The sequence below is a fragment of the Typopeltis vanoorti genome, chromosome 25 (assembly GCF_054136105.1).
Source record: "Typopeltis vanoorti isolate ZY-2024b chromosome 25, IOZ_Tvanoo_1.0, whole genome shotgun sequence".
Lineage (NCBI taxonomy): Eukaryota > Metazoa > Arthropoda > Arachnida > Uropygi > Thelyphonidae > Typopeltis > Typopeltis vanoorti.
In genome coordinates this window covers 25,905,021-25,932,083 of record NC_143573.1, presented here as the reverse complement: position 1 = coordinate 25,932,083, position 27,063 = coordinate 25,905,021, and the positions used below count along the sequence as shown (strand labels likewise).

The window sequence follows — 27,063 nt, the reverse complement described above, 5'->3', positions numbered from 1 at the left end:
TCTAGATACACTGGTGATGTGACTTCCTAATGGTTCATTGTCCTTTTCTGGTTACACAAAACCCATACATACAGGAAGGCATTTATATAAACAATCACACCACAACTTATCTCAACTGTATTGCTTCCTTGAAACACTTACTCACCGATCAGGGCTATTTGTTCAAACGACACAGCCCTTGAAACTGACTTCAGGGACCTTCGTAACACCTTTTTAGCTACCCCTTTTTATAATGTTATTGGCTTTTTACTCAACACAATGCTTAGAATATCGGAAACGATAGCCATAAAATGTGACAAAAACTCAAATGTCCACCACTCCTACATAATCTCCAAGAGTTGGAACTCCAAAACATAAAAATTAGGTCACGACTCCGAGCAATAGAATACAACACAGATACGCCAAAGACAAAAACACCAAGCTGGGATGACATAGCCTCCACGAGCTTCAAAGACGACGCACTATCGAAATGGCTCACACCCTGTTATTTCCATCCCTGATCTTATCCCATCATATCCTTCTCCTTCCCCAAAAAGTTCTATCTTTCACCCTCCTCCCAAGAAATTATCTGTCCCACCCTTAAAAAAATCTGGGTTTAAAATTCACACACCTCTTGCCTTACCGATAATTCTCCCACATTTCCACCCCCTCCTTCCTTTCAGTCCTACTTTTAACAGTAGATAAATGTTTATCACCATACGGCAGATGCTGCTGAATAAGAAGACAACCAGCAGCATCCTACAAACGTATGTCTGAATTATTATTCCTATATATTCTTCATATATTTGTCTTTAAAACATTCGTAATGCCCTAAAAATTGAGTAAAAAAGCCAATGACATTATAAAAAAGGGGTACTCCTAAACAAAAATAGGCTAAATAGCCATAAAAATAATATCTTAATTTTATTTAAGTTAAGGGATATTACATTCCATATTGCTTCTTAGCCGAATAAGAAACTCGAAGAGTTTCATGCTGAATATAGAAACTATATAAAGTTCAGCGATTTCAAGCATAAGCAAATACCTGGATAGTGCAACACCTGACCCATTTGGTAGTGCAAACTGAGGCGACTCATAGTAAGGGTGGAGCAAGCTCCGATCACTATTCTTGGTATTTACCCATAATGTGAACTTAGCTCCTAGGAGCTGTATTACTGTTCTACATTATGAGAGAAGGTCACTACCCAGACCGGTTTCACACCTTTATTGAGGTCTCATCAGTGAGTAGGTAGACCTAGTTAATACCAAGTTTGTAGCGAACAGAACTTACATCACTTCTATGAGAATTGCGAAAAAGGTGTCCTAATAAATTACTAATTATATGAAGAGCCAAAGGCTTAAATTCGGCGACATGAACTTATTTAAGTTGAAACTCTTTGAAACTCGAATAAGAAACTCTTTGAGTTTCTTATTCAGCAAAGAAACAATATGGGATGTAATATCCCTTAACTTAAATAAATTCATGTGGCCGAATTGAAGCCTTTGGCACTTCATATAATTAGTAATCTTAATTTTATTTTAATTAATTTTATTTATTTTAAAATTATCCAAGATTTAAAAAAAAAAAAAAAATGAAAGAGTTTGAGAACAGGAATCAAACCTTGGAGATTCAGTGGCAAACTCTGAAGAAAACATTGATTGATTCTGCCAGAGAGGCATGTGGTGAGGTTGTCTGTAAGGATAAAAAAAAATCAGAACTCCCTGGTGGACTCAGGAAGTTAAAGAGGCAGTGAAGGTAAAGAAGAAAGCATATCAAAAGTTCCTGTCAAATAAGTCAGCTTGTGCTCTTAGAGAATATAGAGACAAATGCAAGAATGCTAAACACTGTGTAAAACTAGCTGAACAAAAGTCATGGGAGGACTTTGGTAAGAATATAGAAAATAAATATCAAGAAGGTGGCAAAATATTCTGGAGGTTGTTGAAGAAGCTTAGGAATGGAGGAAAGAGTGCTGTAAAAGGAGTTAGAGATGACAAAGGTGACATGAAAACAGGAGAAAAAGATATCCTTGAAGTATGGAGTAATTACTTTGAAAAACTGCTAAATGAAACAAGCAGTGATGACAGCACAGTGGTAAAAAACACTGACCAGGCATGCAGTCAGGAATATATATCCATACTTGAAGTAGAAATAGCCATCAAAGGCTTGAAATGTGGAAAGGCGGCAGGAGTAGATGATATTCGACCAGAAATGCTGAAGTATGGTGGTATAAGAGTCTTACAGTGGCTGCACTGCATAGTTCAGAAAGCATGGACAGAGGGATGAATTCCCGATGATTGGAGTAGAGCTGTCATAGTACCCATATATAAAAAGGGAAATAAAACTGCATGTGAGAATTACAGAGGTATTTCCCTACTGAGTGTTCCTGGCAAGATCTATGCAAGTATACTTGAGAAACGGTTGAGAAGAATTGTAGAAGAAAAGCTTGAAGAACAAGCTGGATTCAGGCCAAATAGAGGCTGTCAGGATCAGATCTTCACTTTACGACAAATAGTCGAGAAAGCATGGGAATATAATAAAGATCTGTATTTAAGTTTTGTCGATTTGGAAAAGGCATATGACAAGGTGCCAAGAGAGAAGCTATTCAATATGCTGCAGTTATATGATGTCAATGGGGCATTATATCAAGCAATACTTAGTCTTTATTTGAGTTGTAAGTCAGCAGTTAGAATTGAAGGAAGTACAGGAAGATGGTTTAATGTTAAATCTGGTGTCAGACAAGGATGTACATTATCCCCTCTGTTATTCATTATCTGTATGGATCACATTATGAAAGAAAGTGATATTAAACCTGATATCAAAATTGGGGATGTTAATGTCAGCTCTTTGCTTTATGCGGACAATGTTGTACTTCTAAATAAATCCACTACAAGTCTGCAAGATTCTCTGACTAAATTGAATAACTGTTGTAATAGATATGGTATGAAGGTCAGCAATAAAAAGACAAAGACAATGAAAATAGGCAGAATCATTGAAATGTCAACTGTGTTGTGAATGGAGAACCTGTCGAAGAAGTAAAACATTTCAGCTATTTAGGCACGATTTTTACTGAAGATGGTAAATTAAATATAGAAATAGACAACAGAATTAGCAAAGCTGGTATGGTGGGAAGTCAATTGAATGAATTCATATGAAATAAGAGAGAAATTAGTCGGAACACTAAATTAGCTGTATACAAGACAGTGTTCAAACTAGTTTTAACTTATGGATCTGAGAGCTGGGTCAGAAGTAAAACACTTGACCAAAGACTAGAGACCACAGATATGAGGGTTCTGAGAAAGATTATAGGTGTGAACAGATGGCATCAATGGCAATATCATATTAAAAATGAGGATATTAGGAAAGAACTTCACATTGTCAGCATCCAGGAATGCATTAGCAGAGCTAATCTCAGGTGGTATGGTCACTTAAACAGAATGGGCAAGGAAAGATTAGCAAAACAAGTGTTCTCTGCCAGGTTGGCAGCAAAATGACCCAGAGGAAGACCAAGATATAGGTGGATTGATACGGTACAAAGTGCCTTAGACAATAGAAATATAAGATCTGATAATTCTAGTGGTAAGACTTATACGTTGGTTAGACATAACTGGTAATTAATTTACGGAATTAACAACGCATATAAAGTAAATTAATTAAAGATAACTTTAATGAATCACTTCTATATTTCGACAATGTCACATTGTCATCTTCAGGAACATAAAGATATGGTATGTGCACTACAGGAACTAACAAAGCAAATGAGGAAGAAATTAAGACACTAATTTTGTTCCTAAAGTCCTAATGGTGCCCTCTTGCAGGCTAATTTGGTAGTCTTCGCCGTTGGGCTGAAGTTCTCATAATGAAAGTCTCCCAAATTTGGGGCAGTTTCATGCACCCAAATTTGTTGAGGTTAGGAACGTTTTTTAGAGCTGCTGAAGATTCTTTGAATAATCTTTCGTATTTAAACTTGCTGCGATGGATTATTTTTGTCTTCTTCCAACGAATTTTATGGTGGGTATCTAAGGCATGGTCTGCCAGCCCAGAGCGGCTGTACTGGTGAAACCGGATGTAGTCTTGGTGTTCTGAAATCCTGATATTTGTTGTTCTGCCTGTTTGGCCAAAGTAGGACAATTTGCAGCTGCAAGGGACCTGGTATACACCAGGTAGGTCTAGGGGAAGTGGTTGGTCTTTGGTAGAGTGGATAAGGGATGCCAACTTTTTATATGGTCTGTAACAGGAAGTAAGGTCATATTTCTTGAGGATATTAGTTATTTTTTCAGAGGTGCCCTGGATGTAGGGGATAGTGATAGACTTGGTGTAGTCTTTATTGTTGAGGGGGGTTGTGGTTTTCAGGTTTTAGTATTTTTTGGATTTTTTTGGGGTTATAGCCATTGGCTAAGAAAGTGTTGAGGATGTGGTTTAGTTCCATAGTCAGGGCCTTGTCATCTGAGCAGATTAATTTTGCCCTGTTATATAGTGTTTTTATCACCCCATATTGTTGTGAGGGGGAGTGGTGGGATTGCTGGTGAATGTATCTGCCAGTGTGGGTGGGTTTTCTGTAAACAGAGAAAACCAAAGATCCATCAAGCTGGCGGGTGATTAAAGTGTCTAGGAAGGGGAGGGTGTTGTTTTCCTCTTTTTCTAAGGTGAACTGGACTCTGGGATGTTGGTTGTTTAAGTGTGTTAGGAAGGAGTCGAGTGAGTCTGAGCCATGTGGCCAAATAGCAAACACATCATCCACATAACGAAGCCAAATAGTGGGTTTTTGTGGGGCGGAGTTTAAGGCTTTTTCTTCAAATGTCTCCATAAAGAAATTGGCCAAGGGTGGGGAAAGTGGTGAACCCATGGCTGTCCCCTCTATCTGTTTGTAGAACTTTCCTTGCCAAACGAAATAGCCTGAGTTCATTGTGAACTGAAATAGGGCTGAGATATCGGGAGGAAACTTGGCTTGGATGAGCTCAAGGGTTTCTTTGAGTGGGACATTAGTGAATAGGGAGGAGACGTCAAAACTGACCATTATGTCAGTGTGTTGGAGTGTGAGGTTTTCTATACTGGCTTTAAAGTGGGCCGAGTTTTTTATGTGTGATGGTGTGTTGCCAGTGTAGTGTGTGAGCGTTTTGGCTAAATGTTTGGCTAATTTATATGTGGGGGAATCAATGCCATCCACTATGGGACGTAATGGCACATTTTGTTTATGTATTTTTGGGAATCCATATAATCGGGGGGGTCTAGAGTTATAAGGTTTAAGCTTGTTGGTGACTTCCACAGGCCAAGAAGTGACTTTCTTAAGGAGTCTGTGGATAGTTCTAATCTGAGAGCTGGTCGGATTATATTCAATGGGGAGGTAAGTAGTACGGTCTCGTATTAAGGAATTTAGCTTACCTTTGTAGTCTTTTTGATTGAGTACCACAGTGGCGCTTCCCTTATCAGCTTTGGTGATTACTATTTTTTTGTTGTTTTTTAATTCTTGTAGGGCTGTATATTCGTTTTTGGATAAGTTGGATTTTGGAGGTTTGGCTTTAGTGAGAACACCGACTACATACAGTCTCACGTTGTTGGCGATATGGATAGGCAGGTTGCAAATTCCACGCTCTATTTGAATCATGATTTCTTCAGCAGGAATCCTTTTTGGAGCTAGGGCGAAATTGTGACCACGTGAAAGTGCGGTGAGTACTTCAGGCTTTAAAACTGCCGACGAGAGGTTGACTACTGTGTTAAGTGGTGGCTGGGGTACAGAAGTAGAAGTCTTGGTCAGGTTTTCGTATTTTTTTACGTGCCGACTACGTATTTTTTCGAATTCCTTTCTTGCCGATGTGCATGATATGTCATGGAGTATCGACCATAGATCAAGGCCGAGTGTGTTAGAAAGCTCTTCCTCTAGCGCCCGTACGTTTTTGTTTTTGTCGGCAAGGAGAACGCGTGTCGCGGTAATTTGTTCTCTTAACAGGGCGAAGCTAGTGTGGTTATAAATGCGTAGAGCTTTCTCGGAAGTGAAACGGTGCTTCAATTTGACACAGTTGGGGATCACTTTGTTATCCCGGCAGCGTTTTAGGAACGTCAGGCGATTTATTTGTTTAGTTCATTAGTTCACTATGGAAATTAAATCAAACTGAACTTTGCCTTTTTTTTTTTTTTTTTCTTATATCACTAGTTTACTAATAGCTCATTAGGATAACCACTTTTACTAACAAATACTTGCAAAAGACTTGATATTATGTTGAATTAGAAAGTAGGTGTTTGAACATATTGCACAGAACCTACATTAGATACTCTGCTTGACAAAAATATAAGTACATCACTTTGGACTTTCTGCATATGGTTATACACCTCCTTCAACATAAAGTGCGACTTGCCTTTAACAGAAAACCAAAACAGAAGAAATCTGTCATATAGCAATCCCTTAGAAAAGATGTATCTGAAAAGATGTGCATGCATCCTGAAAAATATAATTATTATTCTTCTCATTATTTGGTATACAAAGTTTTTTATTTCTACTATATAGTTAAAGGATAAACATCTTTCTTGGTCCCTTCCAGAACATGCACAATATCCTGCACTTGCAACCTTAAATGGTAAACAAATTGGTAGCCAGCTGAATTTAAGACAGTGAATGCAAAAACATATATTTGTTACCATGCCTTGACTTTTCTATTCTGTTCCAATTATCATATGATTCATCAGAATAGACTGATCCCTTGCTCTGTTGTGCTTATAAATGTCCTTTCAGAGGATCTTGTGAGGTCTGATCAATCTCGTCAACATGATAGTTGGAAGTCTATTTTGCACTTGGTTAGTCTATAATAAATTTAGTTTAATCCTTTATCCAAGTGTAAGCAAACAAAGTTTGCGCCTGAAAATATCTTCAGGACTGAAGTAAGGTCTCAACACTTAGGCAGCTCGCAGCAAAGGTGGACCAAGCTCTCATCACTCCTTGTCTCAGTATCTCCCATAATGCAAAGCACATTTCCTTGCGGACATGTATAATGCTATGCATTACAGTAAGGGCCACTACCCAGACCGGTTTCGACCTTTATTGAGGTCTCATCACTGGAGGCAGACCCAGAAGTGGTGATACCAAGGCAGAAGCAAAAGGAGAGGTCATATTTACCTATATGAGTTGCCAACAGGTGTACCAACTTATTATTGAATTACTCTCGATTAGGAGAAAGATGTTGGAAGTTTATTTTGCATTTGGTTAGACTATAATAAATTTAGTTTAATCCTTTATCCGAGTGTAAGCAAACAAAGTTTGCACCTGAAAATATCTTCAGGACTGAGATATGATAGTCTTATTATTATTCGTGACACCTCCAAGGAGTCCGAAGACTCATCGTGGGAGGACACCTACAACTGTCTCAACCACTACACCGAACCTCTACTACGAATCATCTCCATCAACGCCATCTACCGCTCACCTCCACCACTACAACAACTAGTATTTTTGTCTGTAAATTGCGTGTATTCTGAAGGGCCGATTTGTCTGTATGTGGGATGAAAAACCCGAGTTTCTGGGAGAAAAAACCCTGCTATCCCGTATGAGATCGGCTAACTCACCTTCGATTGAAATCATCCAGATAAAGATTCCTCCCGTCGCGACGAGAATCGAACTTAGGCCTATTCCAATCGAAGGGCGCAATGTACCGTTGTTCTTCCAATTGCGCTATGGGGTTACTTTATGTAAAGTAACAAAAAAAGTTTTTTCTTTTCTTCCCCCCCCCCCCCCCCCCCGCCAATCTACTTGCATTGTTCTCATTTTAGATATAAAAACTCCTGTCCTGCATCCTCATTACCTCTGCAGCACAGTCTTGAGGATGATGTATTTACTCCTTCCCCTCCCACTTCAGAATGATCTGAATTAAAGACCTCTCTAAGAAGCAATAATGCTTTATGAGGGCTTCTGAGTTGAAGGTGACCAGCCAGTTTCATATGGAGAAGGAAATGTTTTTTTTTTCTCTCCAGAAAATGCATTTTCTTTATATATTATCATGCAGTTCATGTTTTTTTAAATAATCCATTGGCCTAGTTTGATGAGGTGATAGACTTACCTTCCAACAGGCTAGGGGTTCGAATCCTACTTCAGGCATGGCTGTATGTGGGATTTGAAAATATATTTAGTTGGTAGATGAAGTAGATTTCAAAAGCAGAATTTCTAGATTATCTAATCTTTAGCTTCCCCCAACAGTATTGTTGTACAATAGGATGCATCTTTTGTGTAGGATTCATATTGAAAAACAATAATGATCTAAAATGACTTCGGATTTTCCTGATGTAGCATAAATACATTTTATAATATTAATATAGATGTCATATAATTATAGCATCATTATGGTTTAAAAAATTCTCTAAACAATTGTACAAAAAAAAAACACAAACCTTACCAACTGACACTTACCTTATTCCCTTCACATTTGTGACATTAATCGTAAACTAAAACAGTGACACTTACAGACATTCAGACCTGACTTCCTCTTATTGACCAAACCTCGAACAGCAGATAGTATCATTAAACATAATTGTTCCAGATTATGTCCAATATGATTCCTTCTGCTGCATTTGTGCAGTTTGATGTACTATTTCAGAGAATGCCAAATCTAGAATCCCTTCTTTTGGACCATATCTGTCTTAAGGTTTCCTAGTCCCATTTTATATCATCCATTTTTCTACTTCCCTCAGTGCTGAAAATTCACTCTGACTTCTTAGATTTCTTAGCGTGAAAGCTAGATTTCCTGCAGACCAACGACGAGGGTGGTCTGAAAAGTTCTCGGCCTCAACCATAGATGGCAACACTATTGGCAAGATTTTTTTTTTCTAAGTTGGTATATTTGTCATAAGCATCCATGTGAAATTGTAAGTCATTCTATCAAGTAGTTTGTTTTATACAGCTGTCTGAAGCAAAAGTGTTGTCTGTATCCCTTGAAATGGATAAAATTGAGTATCGTGTGGTTTATAAAATTCTTTGTAAAAGAAGGTTTAACGACAAAAAAAATTTATTCGAAGTTCATAAAAGTTTATGGGCACTCTTCTCCTTCGTTTTCGACAATTAGGAAATGGGCTGCCGAGTTTAAATGTGGAACCAGCCTTGAAGATGATCCACGTGAAGGACATCCAAAAAGTGTAACAACACCAGAAATCATTGATCAAGTGCACGATATGGTATTGGATGACTGGCAAGTCAAATGCATGAAATTGCCGAGACTATAGGCATTTCAAAAGAATGTGTAGGATACATTTTGAATGAAGAATTGCAAATGAAAAAGCTTTGCGCAAGACAGGTACTGCACTTGCTCACAATATATCAAAAACGCACTCGCATGAAAATCTCTGAACAGTGCTGGAGCATTTTAACAAGAATAAAACTGATTTTGTGCATCGATTTATTACTATGGATGAGACTTGGATTCACCACTACACACCAGAATCCAAACAACAATCAAAACAGTGGATAGAAGCCGGTTGTTCAGCGCTAAAGAAGACAAAGTCAGTTCCATCAGCAGGAAAGATTATGGCATCGGTGTTTTGGGATGCTAAAGGCATTTTGTTTATTAATTATCTTGAAAAGGATAAAACAATAACCGAGGAATATTATTCCGATCTTTTAACCAGACTAGATGAAAAAATTCGTGAGAAACGACCCGGTTTGCAGAAGAAAAAAATCATCTTTCATTAGGACAATGCACCTGCCCACAAAGGTGTTTTGGCAATGGGAAAATTAAGGGATCTGCACTGTGAATTGCTGGAACATCCATCCATTCTATTCCCCAGATTTGTCTCCCTCTGACTTCTATCTTTTCCTAAAACTCTTCCTCACTGGTCAGCATTTTTCTTTGAATCAAGAGATGATTGCAACTGTAGAGGGATATTACTGAGAACCACTACAGGGACAGGATAATGGTGCTGGAGCATCGCTGAAATAAATGTATTAGTCTTAAGGCAGATTATGTTGAAAAATAAAAATAATTTTGAAATTATAATTATAAATTCGTTTTTTCATTGTTAGGCCAAGAACCTTTCAGACCATCCTCGTACTTAAACAAAGAGGTCCCCTTCCTTAATGTCATTAATGTCCACAAATCTAGCTGGCTTCCTTTTTTCATTTTCCTCTGACCAAGCCAGAAGAGATGTAAATCTCTTCTAGCTTACTCTCAAAGCTAAAAGTGCTGAATGTAGAAACTCACCTCTTTTACAAATGACATTTATGCTTTCAGGTCCTCTGCAAAGTTTGTGCAACTTCTGTTCATCTGTGCTTGTATATTTTCCAGATGCAACTGCAACAAACTGAAGAGAAGTGGACTTACTATCATCATTTTCTTCTCCTCCTTTATAGATGACCTAATACAAATCATTTCTAGCCATACCAGGAACAGTTCACCACGTCTTTCTGTGACCATTTATCAGAAAACTCTTAGATAACATTGTGATTTACAAGTGTAACAAGTATTTCTTCCTGATTGTACCACCCTTCCCATTGCACTTAAAATAGTTATACTACATAACTAACACCTATCCCATATCAACTTCACACATTTTTACACCCGGCTAGCATGTATTCCATATTCCATACCCTGGAAACAAGCCCATATATCCTCCTTTCTATCTGAAATAATGGAGAAGGTTAATAACTGCTAGTTTTTTAATAGTGGTTTAGTAATTTAATCTATGACCACCAATAAGAAGTTTGCCACTGCAAACCCATAGCAGCTCTTGCTCGCACCACTTACCTCCAGATGTGTTATGGAAAGGTTCAGAGAAACCAGTGCTGTTGCAGTTGGAATTTGATAGGGTCTTGTATAGAGGGCTACTCAGCAGATTTTCATGTTATCTGCCTTCCATTCATTATAATTGGTGGCCTTTTTTTCCCCCCCCTTCGGTCATTTACTGAATGTGAATTCCTTTCTCTCTTCAGGATTCTCTACCTTCCAATGTAGGAAGTGTCTTAGGCTCTGTTCTACCACTTCATTTCCCCACTGAAATGATCTCTTCCTAATTTCAAATTGGATCTTTAATTTCACTGATGATACATTCCATTTTCTCTTATTACTAATTTCATAAACCTGTCAGTACTCAAACGTTTCCAGACTTCAAGATCCTGGAGTGATGACAACCTTCAGTATTACTAAAACACAGTCCTTAGTTTATTTACCCTGCCTTTCATAATACTCACCTCATCACACAAGATAATTTTTTGCTCAGTTGACATTTATCTTTAAGATAGGTTAGAGCCTATTTTGGTGCAAAGACATTGATTTTGCAGCCTCCTCAACTACCAAACAATGGATGTTCTCTTCTGCTCAATACAAATTCTTAATCTCTCCAACTTTACAAGACTATTCTCGCATTTCAGGTGGTCTGGTCTGCCAATGAACTCTAAAATTCTTGATATTCTCCAGAAGATGAGTGATTAATTGATAATTTTTTTTTTTCACACTCACAAATATTTTTCAGCTTTTATGCCTTTTCTCTAGGTGCTGTTCCACTGAACGAGCATCCATTATGTTGTCCATTTGCATCAGACTTATAATAACATGAGAGGCAGCTGTCAAATATCCAATTTATAGTTCAACTGCTGACCTACCGAACTTACTTTTTTTCTAATACTTCCATTCTATTTGCCTCTATCTAGAACAGCTTTCCTCATGAAGTTTCTCCACAGATTGCAACCGCCAGCTGTTCAACAAATAATAGTGATAAATTTGTTCTCTTTTAACACATACCTGCAGAGAACTCTAATATGCTACATGTTCCGAAACCTGTTTGCATGTTGGATTAATATAAAATATATGATGATACAGTTATTTCTGTTTGCTCCTAAATACTTAACATCCTATACTTATTGGAAAATTATTTCTTTTTTGCATAATTGTATTGAACTAAATGCAGTTGTGTAAATGAACTAATAAACTTGACACACAAATCGTACACTCATTGCACTTCTTCTTCTTAACATGGAGTTTAGGCCAAGTGGCCTGTTCCGGTCTCATGCCATCTTTTTCCTGGTCTTCCTATTCTTCTTTTTCCACTTATTTTGTATCTGTATAATATTTTTGGTAGTCTGCTTTTGTCCATTTGATTTAAATGTTCTATCCATTTTTGCTTATATTGTCTTATGTAGTAATTAATTGGTTTTATTTTCAGGGATTGTAAAATTTCTTCATTTGTTTTGTGGTCCCACTTGGTATATCCAGCTGTTTTTCTGAGGTACTTCATTTCTGCTGTTTGAATTCGTTTTTCATCTTTCCTTTTTATGGTACATGTTTCACTTCCGCATAGTAGAGTTGGTTTTGACAAGACATTATATAGTCTGATTCTAGTGTGTTTTTGTACTAGGGATGGCTTAAATATATTATTTATTATGCCACTAAAATATCATACTTTGACAAAGTTTGATATTTTAGTGTCTATGTCAGTTTCTTCTTCTTATGACAAATTACATCCCAAGTATCTGAAAGTGTTTACTTGTTCTAGTATTTTATTATCTATCACTATTTTACTTCTTATTGGGTTTTCTCCTTTGAATGCCATTATTTTTGTTTTTTCTTTAGATATTGTCATTATATTGTTTTGAGATATCATTTAATGATATTTGTAAATCATCTTCTGATGCAGCTAATACTATTTGATCATCTGCAACTAGTAGTGTATCTATCTTCATTTGCAGGGTCATTTGTATACCAAATGGGTTATGCTGTTTCCCGATTGTTATAATTTTATTTATATATATATATATATATATATATATATATATATATATTGAAAAGCAGAGGTGAGAGGGTACATCCTTGTTGTACTCCTCTTGATATATCTTTCCATTCTGAGATGTGTTCTAATTTAACTGCTATTTTATTTCCTGTATATATTTATTGAATAGCTTGTAAAAGTTGGTTTGGTATAAATTGGTTAATATTTTAAACAATTTTTGTCTACTAATTTTGTCAAAGGCTTTTTCATAATCAATAAAGGCCACATGTTTCTTTTTGAAATTCTCTTCTCTTTTCTATTAATAATTTTAAAGTAAAAATTGGATCTATGCAGGATTGGTCTTTTTGGAAACCATTTTGTTCTTCTAGTAATTGCACTTAAAGCAACATTTATAACGAACCAAAAAAAAAAAAAAAGTACGAGATAGGGCATACAATATATCAGCCATGTCAATTAAAAGGAATAAAGAACTGCACTTAATGGTTATGAATCCAAGACAATCAGCAAAAATTCTTAATACATCTCCTACAACTTCCTTACTTAAACAAGATTTCAAGAATGCAATCATACTACCCTCCTTAAAGAATGTTGTGGACAAAATGGCTATGTTGCTCTGTGAGTACAATTTAAAAGTGTTTTTTTTACCTTTATGAAAAATCTCAAGATCCACCAAAACCTCCACATCACCTCCATGAAAAAACCGGCGTTTATGAGATTCATTGCTCTTGTGGTATTGGTTAGGCCAGACAGGAAGGTCGGGAGAGATCTGCATGTCTGAACAAGTAAAAGACGTTGAAAAAATCAGGCTTGGCATTCCACACTACTACTACAGGCCATCAAGTAGTTTGGCAACAAAAAAAAAAAAAGGGATCATATATTGATTATTGTTTTACAAGAACAATCCCTACACAATGCAATAAAAATCAAGGCTTAATTTTATACCACGTATGGTCTGCTTTCATCAAAAATTTAACTGCCATGGACCTAGGCTATGACACGTGATGCCACAGAAAGTGATAGCAACAACTAGCAGCATTTTCCAACAGTAATGAATTGACCATTTTTATTCTGGTTTCTCATTTGTATGTAACAGTTGTGAAGCTATCATAATACCTAATATGTGTAATTAATTGTATATAGAAGGAGTGGCCAACCTTTTAAGTTCCATGTGCCAATTTTTTCATGTAAGAGTTCACATGTGCCATTCAACTCTTATACTCTTAAAAACTCCCTGTAAAAAATATGTTAATACAGACATATTTAATGTAAACATGATATATTTACTAGAATCTACTTGTAGATTTTTTAGGCATGACTTTACTTTTTCAAGTATGTCTGAACCTCTTGTTTTCCATGAAGTGATTCAAGACTAGTAAGTACCAAAAACGTTAAAATTATCATTAATTCTTCTTAGAAATGCTTAACTGGGCTACATTGCATATGTCAGCAGATTCGTCCAAAGCTAAAGAAAGTACAAGCATAGACAAGGTCTTTCAGTTGCTCTTATCATGTCTTTTTAATGTAAGAAAGTGTTTTCATAAACAATACACAATGGTTTTCCTGAGGACTCGCTATAAATAAGAATTCTTTTTCCCACTGTTCATTAAATTCATGCCTACAATCATCTTCTGTTTTTCTTTTGCACTGTGATGAGTAACTGAATGTAAAAACGAGGCTTTTCAAAAAAGTACAAAACTGCAAATGCTCACAAAGGACAAACAAAACACAACTCTGTAATGCACAAGTATCAGTTTTAAACTGACTGACAACAACCTGTGATGCACCACTGTTGCTAATGCTTGGTGCTTCAGGCTCAAACAAGTGAATGTGTACGAAGATGTGTACGAAACAATAAAATCACTAAAAATAAGTACTAAGTTTTAGCTTTTTTATTTCTACAGATTGGTTTTTGGTCAATACTTTTTGCATAAATAGGTTTACTTTTTTATTATTATCATTGGGGTCCAATGTGCGACTTCTAATTATCCAGTTTGCTACTTTTGGAGCATGTGCCATAGGTTGGCCATCCCTGGTTTATAGTATTTTTTTGCATAAAACTTTTTGTACCAGTACCCCTGATGATGTAAGTCTTATGACTTACAAAACTTGTTGGGTTTCAATTTTTTTTTTTTTAATTAAATTCTTTAATTACATCATAATGTGGATGACTCAATACTGAAAACTTCCCACAGAACTGGTAAACCACAGAAACTTGTTTTCATTTTCAAAAAAAAAAAAAAAAGAAAAAGAAAGGGAAAAAAAAGGGATAATTTTCTTGCATATAAGTTTTTTGTCTCCCAACCACAAAAGGTTAATTAATACAATGGATTTAGTAAATCCATTGTATTAATGTACGGTGGGTTTTAAAAATCCTTAACCATAAATTGGCTCAGGATTTTTTCAATAATTTTTATATTATTATTATTATTATCTGAGACCTCAAGGAAGTCAAGGACTCATCGAGAGAGACTATAAATCATCCAAACCAGCTATCACATCTTCCCTTAAATTCATTAACACATGCACTTGCTACCCATAAAGAAAAACTATTCCACTCACTCACTACTCTGTGAGAGAAAAACCTAGCTTTTACCCCTTTCTTGACTGCGAACAAACTTAACATCAATGGATATCCCCCCTCCTGTGTTCTCGTCCCACCTTCCATATAATGAAAAATTTCATCAGCCATATCGTATAACACCTGTTCAGAAGTTTATAGACCTCTATCATATCACCCCTCTTTCTCCTATTAACCAGAGTTTGTAATCCGCATACTCACAATCTGTCCTCATAATTTAAATCCCATAATTCAGATATAATCTTTGGCAATTTTTCCACAGCTTCTTTATCCCTGAATCCAGGTGGGGCTTATCGAAGCCTTATAAAGAGGCAAAATGACTTTCTTATCCTTACATGTCAAGGTTTGCTTCAAGATTGCAATTATCCTATCCTCTGAGTTGTATTTGTACCTTTTACTATGTGACATATGCTATAGGAATCCATGCAGATCCTCTTCTTGTCACTAATCCAGAATGTTCAAGGTGCCTAATGAATTTTCATCCATCAGGCATTCCACTATCAGATAATAATAAACTTCCATTTATCCAACCATCAAAACAATGATCCATCAGTTACCTGGTCCTTCTGTGTCATTGACTTCTGGTACAGCACCATGTAATTGTACCCTTCCCTTATATGACTGTTCAGTTATCAGAAAGACAAATTAAATTTTCACTGTGGTCAGATAAATGGTCAATTACTGTAATATGATATGTTCCAGGTATTATTTGCTTTTGGAGTAAATATGTGTTCATGATGTTTTGCAAAACTGTTATTTACTTAGAAATGTGTCATGAATAAATGAAAATATCTTCAAAATATCTACAGAATTAATTTAGTTATTATTAAGTATTTTCATTTTCTTCAACTGTTCTTAGTTCAAATTCCATTTGAGATATACTGTATATTCACATACTGTACAGTCAACTCTTATAATAGCAAACTTGTATTGGAGTGCCATAGAATAATAATGCTCATTTGGAAACCTTGATTTGCACTTTCTTGCCTCTTGATTTGCATGCCTCTTATATGTTACATATGTAACAAATTTTGCTTATTTATAAATGTGCATTATAACTTCTTACAAAACTGCAAAATTTTAACTTTCAGTATCTCAAAAAAAAAAAAAAAAAAAAAACTTTATCTCAGATTATTAGAATTCTTTTGTATTGTGAACAAATTACCCACATTCAAACGCTTCTCATGTAATTATTTAATGTATAATTTTTTGTATGCTGTGGATAGTCTGATATCTTTGGATATTTTCAGTGTGCTCTTTGGATTTAAATGAATTGCTTAAAAATAAAATGCAGATACAGTCAGCATTTATATGATGTGATGTTTGTATTTTCATTTTCAAATGTATGAAATACTCGATGTATATACGAAATTTATTTATACACTAAATTAGTTGAATTAAATCAACTAATTCAGTTGATTTAATTCAAAAATAATAGTCTGATTAATCAATTATTTTTTTAGTTTATCATATAATCCTGCTGAGAATGCTGTTCTGCTAAGTACAAGAACAAGTAATGTGGACAATAGTACATATGATTTATATCTCGTGCCAAAGGATTTGGATACACAGAATCCTGAAACAGCAGAATGTAAAAGATCTTCAGGATTAACATCTGTATGGATTGCAAGAAACAGATTTGCAGTTTTGGATAGAACTCATACAGTAAGTTATGCATTTTTACATGTGATTTAGTAAATAAATACAGTCAGCCTCAGCCATATAGCTGTGTATCAGCAGAAATCTGTTACAACTTCTCTTAAGTTATAACATCTTATGTTATAATAGATTACATAAAATTCTATTTTATGTAATATGGAGAAATCACATTTCATTTATACATAACAGTACAGGGTTTGCATTTATGCATAATTAGTATAGGGCCACACTTTCCATAGTGTAGTTTCTGGTCTGGTAACAATTCGTGAGGGTGGGGATATTGATTTCTTGTTCTTAAAGTATAAAAATTCATTGGAATGAACTCTTGATAGAGAGAAAAATTAATTTATAAACTGTAAAATAAATAAATGTGTAGTTACTATTTATTATTATGTATTGTTGCATTACACTTCTAAGGACTGGGCATGGGAGGGTACTCTGCACCACACAGCCCGCTGTTTACACCAATCTACTACACACTATGCCATCTGCTGTCCACTAATAATATTTTTGTCTATTAATTCGTCTGTATACCGAATGAAAAACCTAGTGTCCAGTAGAGGAAACCCTGCTATCTCCATATGAGTTTGGCTAACTTGCCTCCAATTGGAAACATTCATATAAAGATTCTTCTTGTCATGATAAGAATTGAACTCGAGTCTTTTCCAATTAAAGGGTGCATTGTCTCAGTTGTTCTTCCAACTGCACTATAGAAGTACTTATTCAAGTTTGATAACATGTGCATACACACAAGTAGCAAATAAACTTAGTAAAAGCCATTTGCTTAACTGATGTCAGGTGCCAGTAAAAATATAATATTTTTACTGCTATTACAAATTTGTTTGCTTAATTTAGCAAACTATATATATACATGCATGTGTGTGAAGATTTTGGAGAATGAAAACATTTGATGAAGAAATGATGATGAAAAGATTTTGGAGAATATCTAAAATCTTTTCATCCCACAGAATGATGAAAAATCCTCACTATGAGTAATGTTTTCTCTGTGATAAAGAAAAATCACAGAGAGAAATCATATGAATGTTACAAAAACATTCATATAAGGGCTCATTCATGCATATGAGAGTTCTCATTTCCTCAAGTCCTAACATTGTGTTTATTAATGTTATTACTCGCATAAAGTATGTATTTGTCACTGTGTGCACATGCATGCATACAAAAATGTACATACACGTATACGGATACTTGTGTGACTTCAATGCAGTGTTAATAGTTCCATAATACTAGACTGCCACAAGAAAGACCATTATAGTTTTTGGCTTCAATTGCCAACTAATGGAACTTTTTTCTAGGCCTTCTTCCTATCACTTCTCAAGTTAGTTGATCTTTGGCATAGGCAAATAGGATTTTCTCCCATAAATTTAGATTTTTAACCATATAACTCAGAAAAATCAAACAGAACTTGCCTTCTAAGAAAGTAACACCAGTTATCAGGGCATATGCATAGCTGAAAACAATATACCATGCTTGATGCCTTCAGAATAATCAGTAGCCATGAATCAGACCAGTGATGACTAAAGAAGAATAATGGCTGCCTGTTGATATCCATAAAAATAATTAGGACTAAAACAGGTATACCCATTATCTAATTAAAGATACTAGAGAATTTATTTATTACACACAGATACAATTATTTAATAATAGATAACAGTATTACCTCTAATCTGCGTGTTATAGATTTGAATATTATGTGCCTTTTGGTTTTGTGCATTTCAATAAAATATAAAAATGAATTTTTCAGCTGGTGGTAAAGAATATGAAAAATGAGGTAACTAAGAAAGTTCAAAGTCCCACATGTGATGAGATATTTTATGCTGGTACTGGAATGTTATTACTTAGAGATACAGAGGGATTAGTGTTGTTTGATGTACAGCAGAGCAGGTAAAACTAGTTTTTTAATGTTTAATAGTTCTTCATGTATTAATTTTATTTATTTATTCGTATGGAGTTTCCTCTCTTTTTCTCCCCTGTCCCTATTGGGGCGAGTTGAGCCCCCTCATGAGGGGTTAGGTATTTATGGCTGTAGATCCGTGTGTGTTCACGGGGCTGGTTTGCCTGCTTGCGGGATGAAAAACGCCAGATAAACTGGCGGAAAAAACCCTACTGCCCACACCCAAGACTGGCTAACTTGGCTATGGCTGAGGAAGATCCTCAAATTCCTCGCTTTTTCGTCAGAAATCGAACCTGGGACACTCCTTCCCCAGTCATATGGTTGCGAAGTGCACAGCCACTAGGCTAACCGCATGGACCCTGTATTAATATTATAATGTAATTAGGTATGTTAACTAACATAATATTTAGCTACTTTTTAGTAGTTTGATAATACTAATTGGTTATCTTCCTGGCAGTTATTAAGTGATGAATAAGGAATGATATGCCTCACACAATAGCCTTAGTTGCTCTGTCTTAATGTTTACAAGCAGCTACCTGTCACTCATTGTAGAGTAACTAGATACTTAAAAATATACACTCTCTGCATTCAGCAGAGAATAAAGAGGCATATATTTTTAAAGCTTTTGATGGTTTCCAGCAACATATAGGCCAAACTTGGTATTGTCCTAGCAGTTGCAGGCAACTTACATTGCTGAAGTTGAGAGAGTATTCAGATAATTTCAGAATCAATAAATACTTAATAGTCAATAAATACTAAATGAATATGACTCTGCAAACGATTTCTCTTGTCATCTATAGGATTATTGCCCTAGCAGTTGCAGGCAACATCCATTGCTGAAGTTGAGAGAATGCTCAGATGATTTCAGAATCAATAAATACTAAATGAATATGACTCTCCAGATTCTGTTGTCATCTATAGGATTATTATTTGGCAATCTGTTCTAAAAAGAAAATTGGATTCTCTGTAAACAGCAACACTCCTATATCCACAGTTGAACTAAAAACAACATTTTTATATAAACAGATTCAGTTTTTATATAAACAATAATAGATGAGAAATCATAGGAATATTATAAGAATTTGTATCATCTTAATTTTGTGGATTTGGAAAAGGCATATGACAAGTTGCCAAAAGAAAAACTGTTCAGAACACTGCAGTGATATGGCATAAATGGGGCATTATATTGAGCAGCAGAGTATATATTTCAGTTGTGTAAGTCAGCAGTTGGAATTCAAGAAGGTACAGAAGAATGGTTTGATGTTAAATCAGGTGTGAGACAAGGATGCATATTATTTGCACTGATATTCATCATGTATATCGATTACATTATGAGGCAAAAGTGTCACTAAACTTGATATCAAAATTAATCTCAGTGCTTTACTTTATGCAGATGATGTTATCTCTCTCTCTCTCGGATCTCCTCATGTCTGAGGACTTGACCTTCCTGATGATGCTTCCCCATTTCTTTCTCCCCTGTGCTTCTCTTATTGTTTTTTTAAGTCCAGTGGTTCTTGATATTTGGTCAATCCACCTATTGGGGGAGGGGGTCCTTGTTTTCTTTTCCCACACGGTTTACCCTGGATGATTTTTTTCCCAGGCAGTTGCCTTCTCTTCTACATGTGTCCAAAATTTTGCACTATTCTCTTGTCAATTATGTTTATCAGTCTTGTGTCGATATTCAGTTCTTCTAGGATACTTTTGTTTGTTCGTTTTTCTGTCCAAGACACTCTTAACAATCTTCTCGAGCACCAGAGCTCGAATGCCTCAATTCTTCTTCTGTCATCTTTTGTCATTGTCCAAGACTCAGAAGCATAGAGGAATTTTGGTCTTTTTTTGGAGATGTGCCTGTCTTTCCAGATCTTAGTTAAATCAGTCATTGCTTTCTTAGCTAGTGCTATTCTTATTATTATTATTATCTCTTTTTTAGATTCATCTTTTTTTTTGTTATTATCATTCCAAGGTAGTTGAAATTGTTGACAGTTTCAATTCCTTCTATATCTATTTCCTCTGCATTGTTTAAAACCATTATTTTGTTTTTGTCTTGATTTATTTGTAAAGCATGGCTTAAGCTTTCCCATTCTAATTGATTTAGGATGGATTTTAATTCCTGCTCATTTGTTGCTATTACCACTGTGTCATCTGCGCATCATAGGCTAGTGATTGTTCAGCCATCTAATTTAATGCCTCCATTCCATTTTTCTAGAGAACTTTTCATTATAGTTTCACTGTAAAGGTTGAATAGTAATGGTGAAAGTACATATTCTTGTCTTGATCCTTTTTCAAGTTGGAATGCAGGGGACACTGAGTTTTCAATTCTTACTGTTGCTTGATTTCCTTGATATAAGTTCTTTATGAGGGTTACTAGATGGTTTGGTATTCCTGATTTTGCATAATATCCCATAAAATATCTCACACAGTCAAAAGCCTTGGAGTAATCTATAAAGCATAGATAAAGGCTTAAGTTGAATTCCCTTGCTTTTTCAATTATTTGTCTGGTGTTAGATATATGATCTTTAGTTCCTCGACCTTTTTCTGAATTCTGCTTATTCTTCTGAGATCTGATGATCTATAAAATTTGTAATTTTTCCTTAATAATATGTAGTAAAATCTTGCTGGTATGTGAGATAAGGGCAATAGTGCAGTAGTTTCACATTTGTTGTGATTGACTTTTTTGTAGTTTGGGATACTAGTGGAACTAGTCCAGTCATTTGGCCACCCTCCAGAATTTGTTGCATAAATCATGTATCCAATTGATGACAGCATTCTCTCCAAGGTTTTTCAGCATTTCAGCCGGTATTGAATCAGGACTTGGAGCTTTGTTATTCCTTAATTTTTTGATTGCTTCTTCTACTTCACTTTTGAGGATCTCCAGTTCCATTTCCATGTTTTCAATAGCCCCTTCATCTTCTTGTTGAATAGCTGGGTATGTTAGTGTCATTTAAGATCTTGCCATTTTCCTCTGCAATTATATCAAGTTATGGTTTGAATTTTTTGGTTATATCCTTAACTGTCTTGAATAAATCTGTTGTTTTGACAAGATTTCTTAATAGCTTTATTCAGGTTCAAGTAATTTGGGTCTTGCCAATCTGTTGTTTTAATTTGTTTCATTTTTTCAATTTGTTCTAGTATTTCTTTTGTAATCCATGGACTACCATTCTTTTTTACTGGGATGTTTTTGGCTGCAGATTTTGTTATAGATGATGTTACACTCCTAAATCAATCATGTACAAGTCTGCAAGATTCCCTGACTACATTGAATAACTGCTGTAATAAATTTAATATGAAAATCAGCAATAAAAAGACAGTGAAAATAGACAGAAACAGTGAAAACATCACTGACATCCTGAATGGTGAACCTATAGAACAGGTAAAGCATTTTGACTATTTAAGCAAAGTTTTTAGTGAAAACTGAAAATTAAATTTGGAAAGATCAGGGTAAAATTGAATCTCGTGTTGGAAAGAACATATAAGAAAGATTCAAAGCGAATAAAAGTTGAGCAGCTCTCAGATGTGAATTGTAGACTAAAATACGCAAACATTATTCAAGAAAAAATGAAATAGTTTGAGAACAGGAATCAAACCTTGGAGATTCAGTGGCAAGCCCTGAAGAAAACACTGATTGATTCAGCCAGAGAAGCATGTGATGAGGTTGTCTGAAAGGATAGAAAAATCAGAACTGCATTGTGGACACAGGAAGTTAAAGAGGCACTTAAGAAAAGAAGAAAGCATTTCAAAAGTTCCTTGCAAATAAGTCAGCTTGTACTCTTACAGAATACAGAGACAAATGTAAGAAAGCTAAACACTGTGTAAAACTAACTAAACAAAAGTCACGAGAAGACTTTGGTAAGAACATAGAAAATAAATATCAAGAAGGTGGGAAGATATTCTTGAGGGTGTTGAAGAAGCTCAGGAATTAAAGATGATAAAAGTGATATGAAAACTGTAGAAAATGATATTCTTAAAGTATAGAGTAATTACTTTGACAAATTGCTAAATGAAACAAGCAGTGATAACACAGTGTTAAAAAACATCAACAGGCATGCAGTCAGGAATACATATCCATACTTGAAATAGGAAAAGCCATCAAAAGCTTGAAGTGTGGAAAGGCAGGAGGAATAGATGATATTAACCAGACATGCTGAAGTATAGAGGTATAAAAGTCTTACAGTGACTGCACTGCATAGTTCAGAAGGCCTGGACAACGGGATGAATTCCAGATGATTGGAGTAGAGTTCTCATAGTACCCATATATGAAAAGGGAAATAAAACTGAATGTGAGAATTACAGAGGCATTTCATTACTGAGTGTTCCTGGTAAGATTTATGCAAGTATACTTGAGAAACGGTTGAGAAAGATTGTGGAAAGGAAGCTTGGTGAAGAGCAAGCTGGATTCAGGCCAAATAGAAGCTGTCAGGATCAGATTTTCACTTTAGAACAAATAGTTGAGAAATCGTAGAAATGTAACAGAGATCTGTATTTAAGTTTTGTAGATGTGAAAAGGCATATGACAAGGTGTCAAGAGAGAAGTTATTCAAAATATTCCAGTTATATGGTGTCACTGGGGCATTATATCAAGCAATACTTAGTCTTTATTTGAGTTGTAAGTCAGCAGTTAGAATTGAAGGAAGTACAGGAAGATGGTTTAATGTTAAATCTGGTGTCAGACAAGGATGTACATTATACCTTCTGTTATTCATTATCTGTAAGGATCACATTATGAAAGAAAGTGATATTAAACCTGATATCAAAATTGGGGATGTTAATGTCAGCTCTTTGCTTTATGCGGACAATGTTGTACTTCTAAATAAATCCACTACAAGTCTGCAAGATTCTCTGACTAAATTGAATAACTGTTGTAATAGATATGGTATGAAGGTCAGCAATAACAAGACGAAGACAATGAAAATAGGCAGAAGCATTGAACATATCAACTGCATTGTGAATGGAAAACCTATAGAACAAGTGAAACATTTCATCTACTTAGGCATGATTTTTAGTGAGGATGGTAAATTAAATATGGAAATAGACAACAGAATCAACAAAGCTGGCATGGTAGAAATTCAACTGAATAAATTTATATGGAATAAGAGAGAAATTAGTCAGAACAATAAATTAGCTGTATACAAGACAGTGTTCAAACCAATTTTAACTTATAGATCTGAGAGCTGGGTCAGAAGTAAAACACTTGACCAAAGACTAGAGACCACAGATATGAGGGTCCTGAGAAAGATTATAGGTGTGAACAGATGGCATCAATGGCAATATCATATTAAAAATGTGGATATTAGGAAAGAACTTGACATTGTCAGCATCCAGAAATGCATTAGCAGAGCTAATCTCAGGTGGTATGGTCACTTAAACAGAATGGGCGAGGAAAGATTAGCAAAACAAGTGTTCTCTGCCAGGTTGGCAGCAAAATGACCCAGAGGAAGACCAAGATATTGGTGGATTGATACGGTAAAAAAGTGCCTCAGAAGATAAAAATATAAGTTCTGATAATATTGGAGTCTTGACAGGTAACAGACTGATTTGGAGGAAAATTGTAGATAGGAAGTTGGTAATGATGTAAATTTTTCATGTAGTATTATCATATCCTGTACACCCCTTGAGCGTACATGGCAGGAATATGATGATGATGACAACAGAGTTAACAAAGCTGGTGTGATTGAAAGTCAACTGAATAAATTTATATAGAATAAGATTAGGCAAAACACTAAACTAGCTCTATGCATGACAGTGTTCAAACCAGTTCTAACATATGGATCTGAGATCTGGATTAGAAACACTTAACCAAAGACTGGAGAACACAAATATGAGAGTTCTGAGAAAGATTAGAGGACTGAACAGAGGGCATCAATGGCAATATTATATTAAAAATGAAGGTCTTTCCTGAATGCTAACAACGTCAAGGTCTTTCCTGCCGATATCAGGAAAGACCTTGACATTGTTAGCATTCAAGAAGAATGTATTACAAAGCTAATATCACGTGGTGTGTTTACTTATACAGACTAGGAGTGGAAAGATTTTCAAAACAAAATTTTCTACTAAAACAATAAGAGACTCAGTGGAAGATTAAGATTAGGATTGATATAACAAAAGATATCATAGAAGAGAGAAATATAAGATCCTATAATTTTTGAGTCTTCACAGATAACAGATTAATATGGAGGAAAATCAACAATAGGAAGTTAATGATGTAATTTTTTCTTGTCGTACTTTAATATCTTGCATAATGTGATTCATATAGATGATGAATAACAATAGAGATAATGTACACCCTTGTCTTGCATTTAACATTAAACCACTTTCCTGTACCTCCTTCAATTCTAACTGCTGACTTACAACTCAATATCGAGTATGTATTGAGTTGTAAGTTTGATCTAATGGCTTTTCTCTTGGCACCTTGTCATATGCACTTTCTGCATCTATGAATACAGATCCTTGTTATATTTCCATGCTTTCCCATCTGTTTCTCTTAAACTGAAAATCTGATCCTGAAAACCTCCATTTGGTCTGTATTCACTTGTTCTTTTGCAAGCTTTTCTTCTTTAGCAAAATTTTTTTTTGCTAAGGAAGGAAAGCTTGCAAAAATTTTTCATATCTATTTCTTAAATATATTTGCATAAATCTTACCATGAACACTTGACAGGGAAATTCCTCTGTGATTCTCACATTTGATTTTATTCTCGTTTTTATAGATGGGCACTATGAGATCTCCACTCCAATCATCTGGCATTTGACCCTCTGACCCAGGCCTTCTGAATTATGCAGTGTATTCACTGGAAAACTTATATATCTCCATATTTGAGTATTTCTGATCGAATATTATCTACTCCAGCTGTCTTTCCACATTTCAGGTTTTTGATGGCTTTTCTACTTCTGGTATTGACATCAAAAACCTGAAATGTGGAAAAACAGCTCGAATTACTCCAGATATTTAGAATTTGTTTTCAGTTTACATGTCACCTTTATCATCTCTGATTCCTTTTACAGTATTCTTTCCTCCATTTCTAAGCATCTTTAATAACTTCCAGAATATTTGCCATCTTCCCAATATTTATTTTCTATGATCTTACCAAAGTCTTGCCATGACTTGTTTATCTAGCTTTACAGAGTACTTTGCTTTCTTATATTTTTCTCTGTATTTGCTGTATTCTGCATTCACACAAACTGACTTACCTGCCAGGAACTTTTGATATGCTCTCCTCTTTTCCTTGACTGCCACTTTCTCTCATCCTGAATCCACCATAATTTTTTCTATCATTGCAGACAATCTCACCACATGCTTCTCTGGCTGAATCAATGTTTTCTTCAGAGTTTGTCACTGAATATCCAAGGTTGGTTCTTGTGTTCAACCTCTTTCATTTTTTCTTGAATAATGTTTCTCTTGTATATGAGTCTGCAATTTACCTCTGAAAGCTGCTGAACTTCGATTTGTCTTAAAACTTTCTTACACTCTCCACTTTTCAGCAAAAAATTCAATTTTATCCTGTTCAGAACTTAAATGGTGATCACTTCCAATGTCCAGTCCTCTGTGTACGCATGTGAGTACACAGAGGATTGGACATTGGAACCTACACCTCTGAGGAAACATATGTCAACAATAGCAGTGAATGAGACTTTGCAACTTCTCTCCATGTGAATTTGTGCACTTTTTTATGTTGGTAATAACCAGTCCATGTCCTGAGCAGAAATCCAGCAGATACTATTTTTATTACTTCTTAATATCGTTGTGCCTCATGGCACATCAGCCGAGATCTGTTTCTTCCAAATATCTCTTGTCCTGAGCCACCAGTTCAACTTCTCTTCCAGCTAGCCATTCTTTTTTTTTTTTTTTTCTGTCACTCTCAGCCAAGATAATTTATGCCTTCCCTTTTTCCATTTTCCTTCTGGGATCCATGCTAAAGCTACTCTAGGAATCTCTCTCTCTCTCTGCTGTCCATTCTTAGTATGTGTCCTATCTATTTCCATCTGCATTTTTTTTTTTTTTAAATTTCATCAGTAATGTTTTTTTTTTTTTTTTTTCCTACAATCAGAATATTTTTAATATTTTACGCATACATTTTGTTTGAGATCTATTTAATTTAGCTTTCTATTTTTTGATCAGCTTCCATATCTCTATATAATAATATGGCCTTAACGTTGCTATTGAAGACATTTATTTTGGTTTTATTATGATATTTCCATATATTAAATTTTGATGATGATTTCCATATATTAAATTTTCTGAAAGCAATA

General features: G+C 35.2%; 1 protein-coding gene across 1 annotated transcript in view; it reads left to right on the top strand.

Moving 5' to 3' along the window:
- The window catches only part of alphaCOP (coatomer subunit alpha), a 190,318-nt gene that overhangs the window by 76,450 nt on the left and 86,805 nt on the right, over positions 1-27,063 (top strand). The window contains exons 5-6 of the mRNA XM_090414738.1: positions 16,715-16,916; positions 18,673-18,812. Of these exons, the coding sequence (XP_090270864.1) occupies positions 16,715-16,916; positions 18,673-18,812 (342 nt within the window). The remainder of the gene's footprint in view (positions 1-16,714; positions 16,917-18,672; positions 18,813-27,063) is intronic.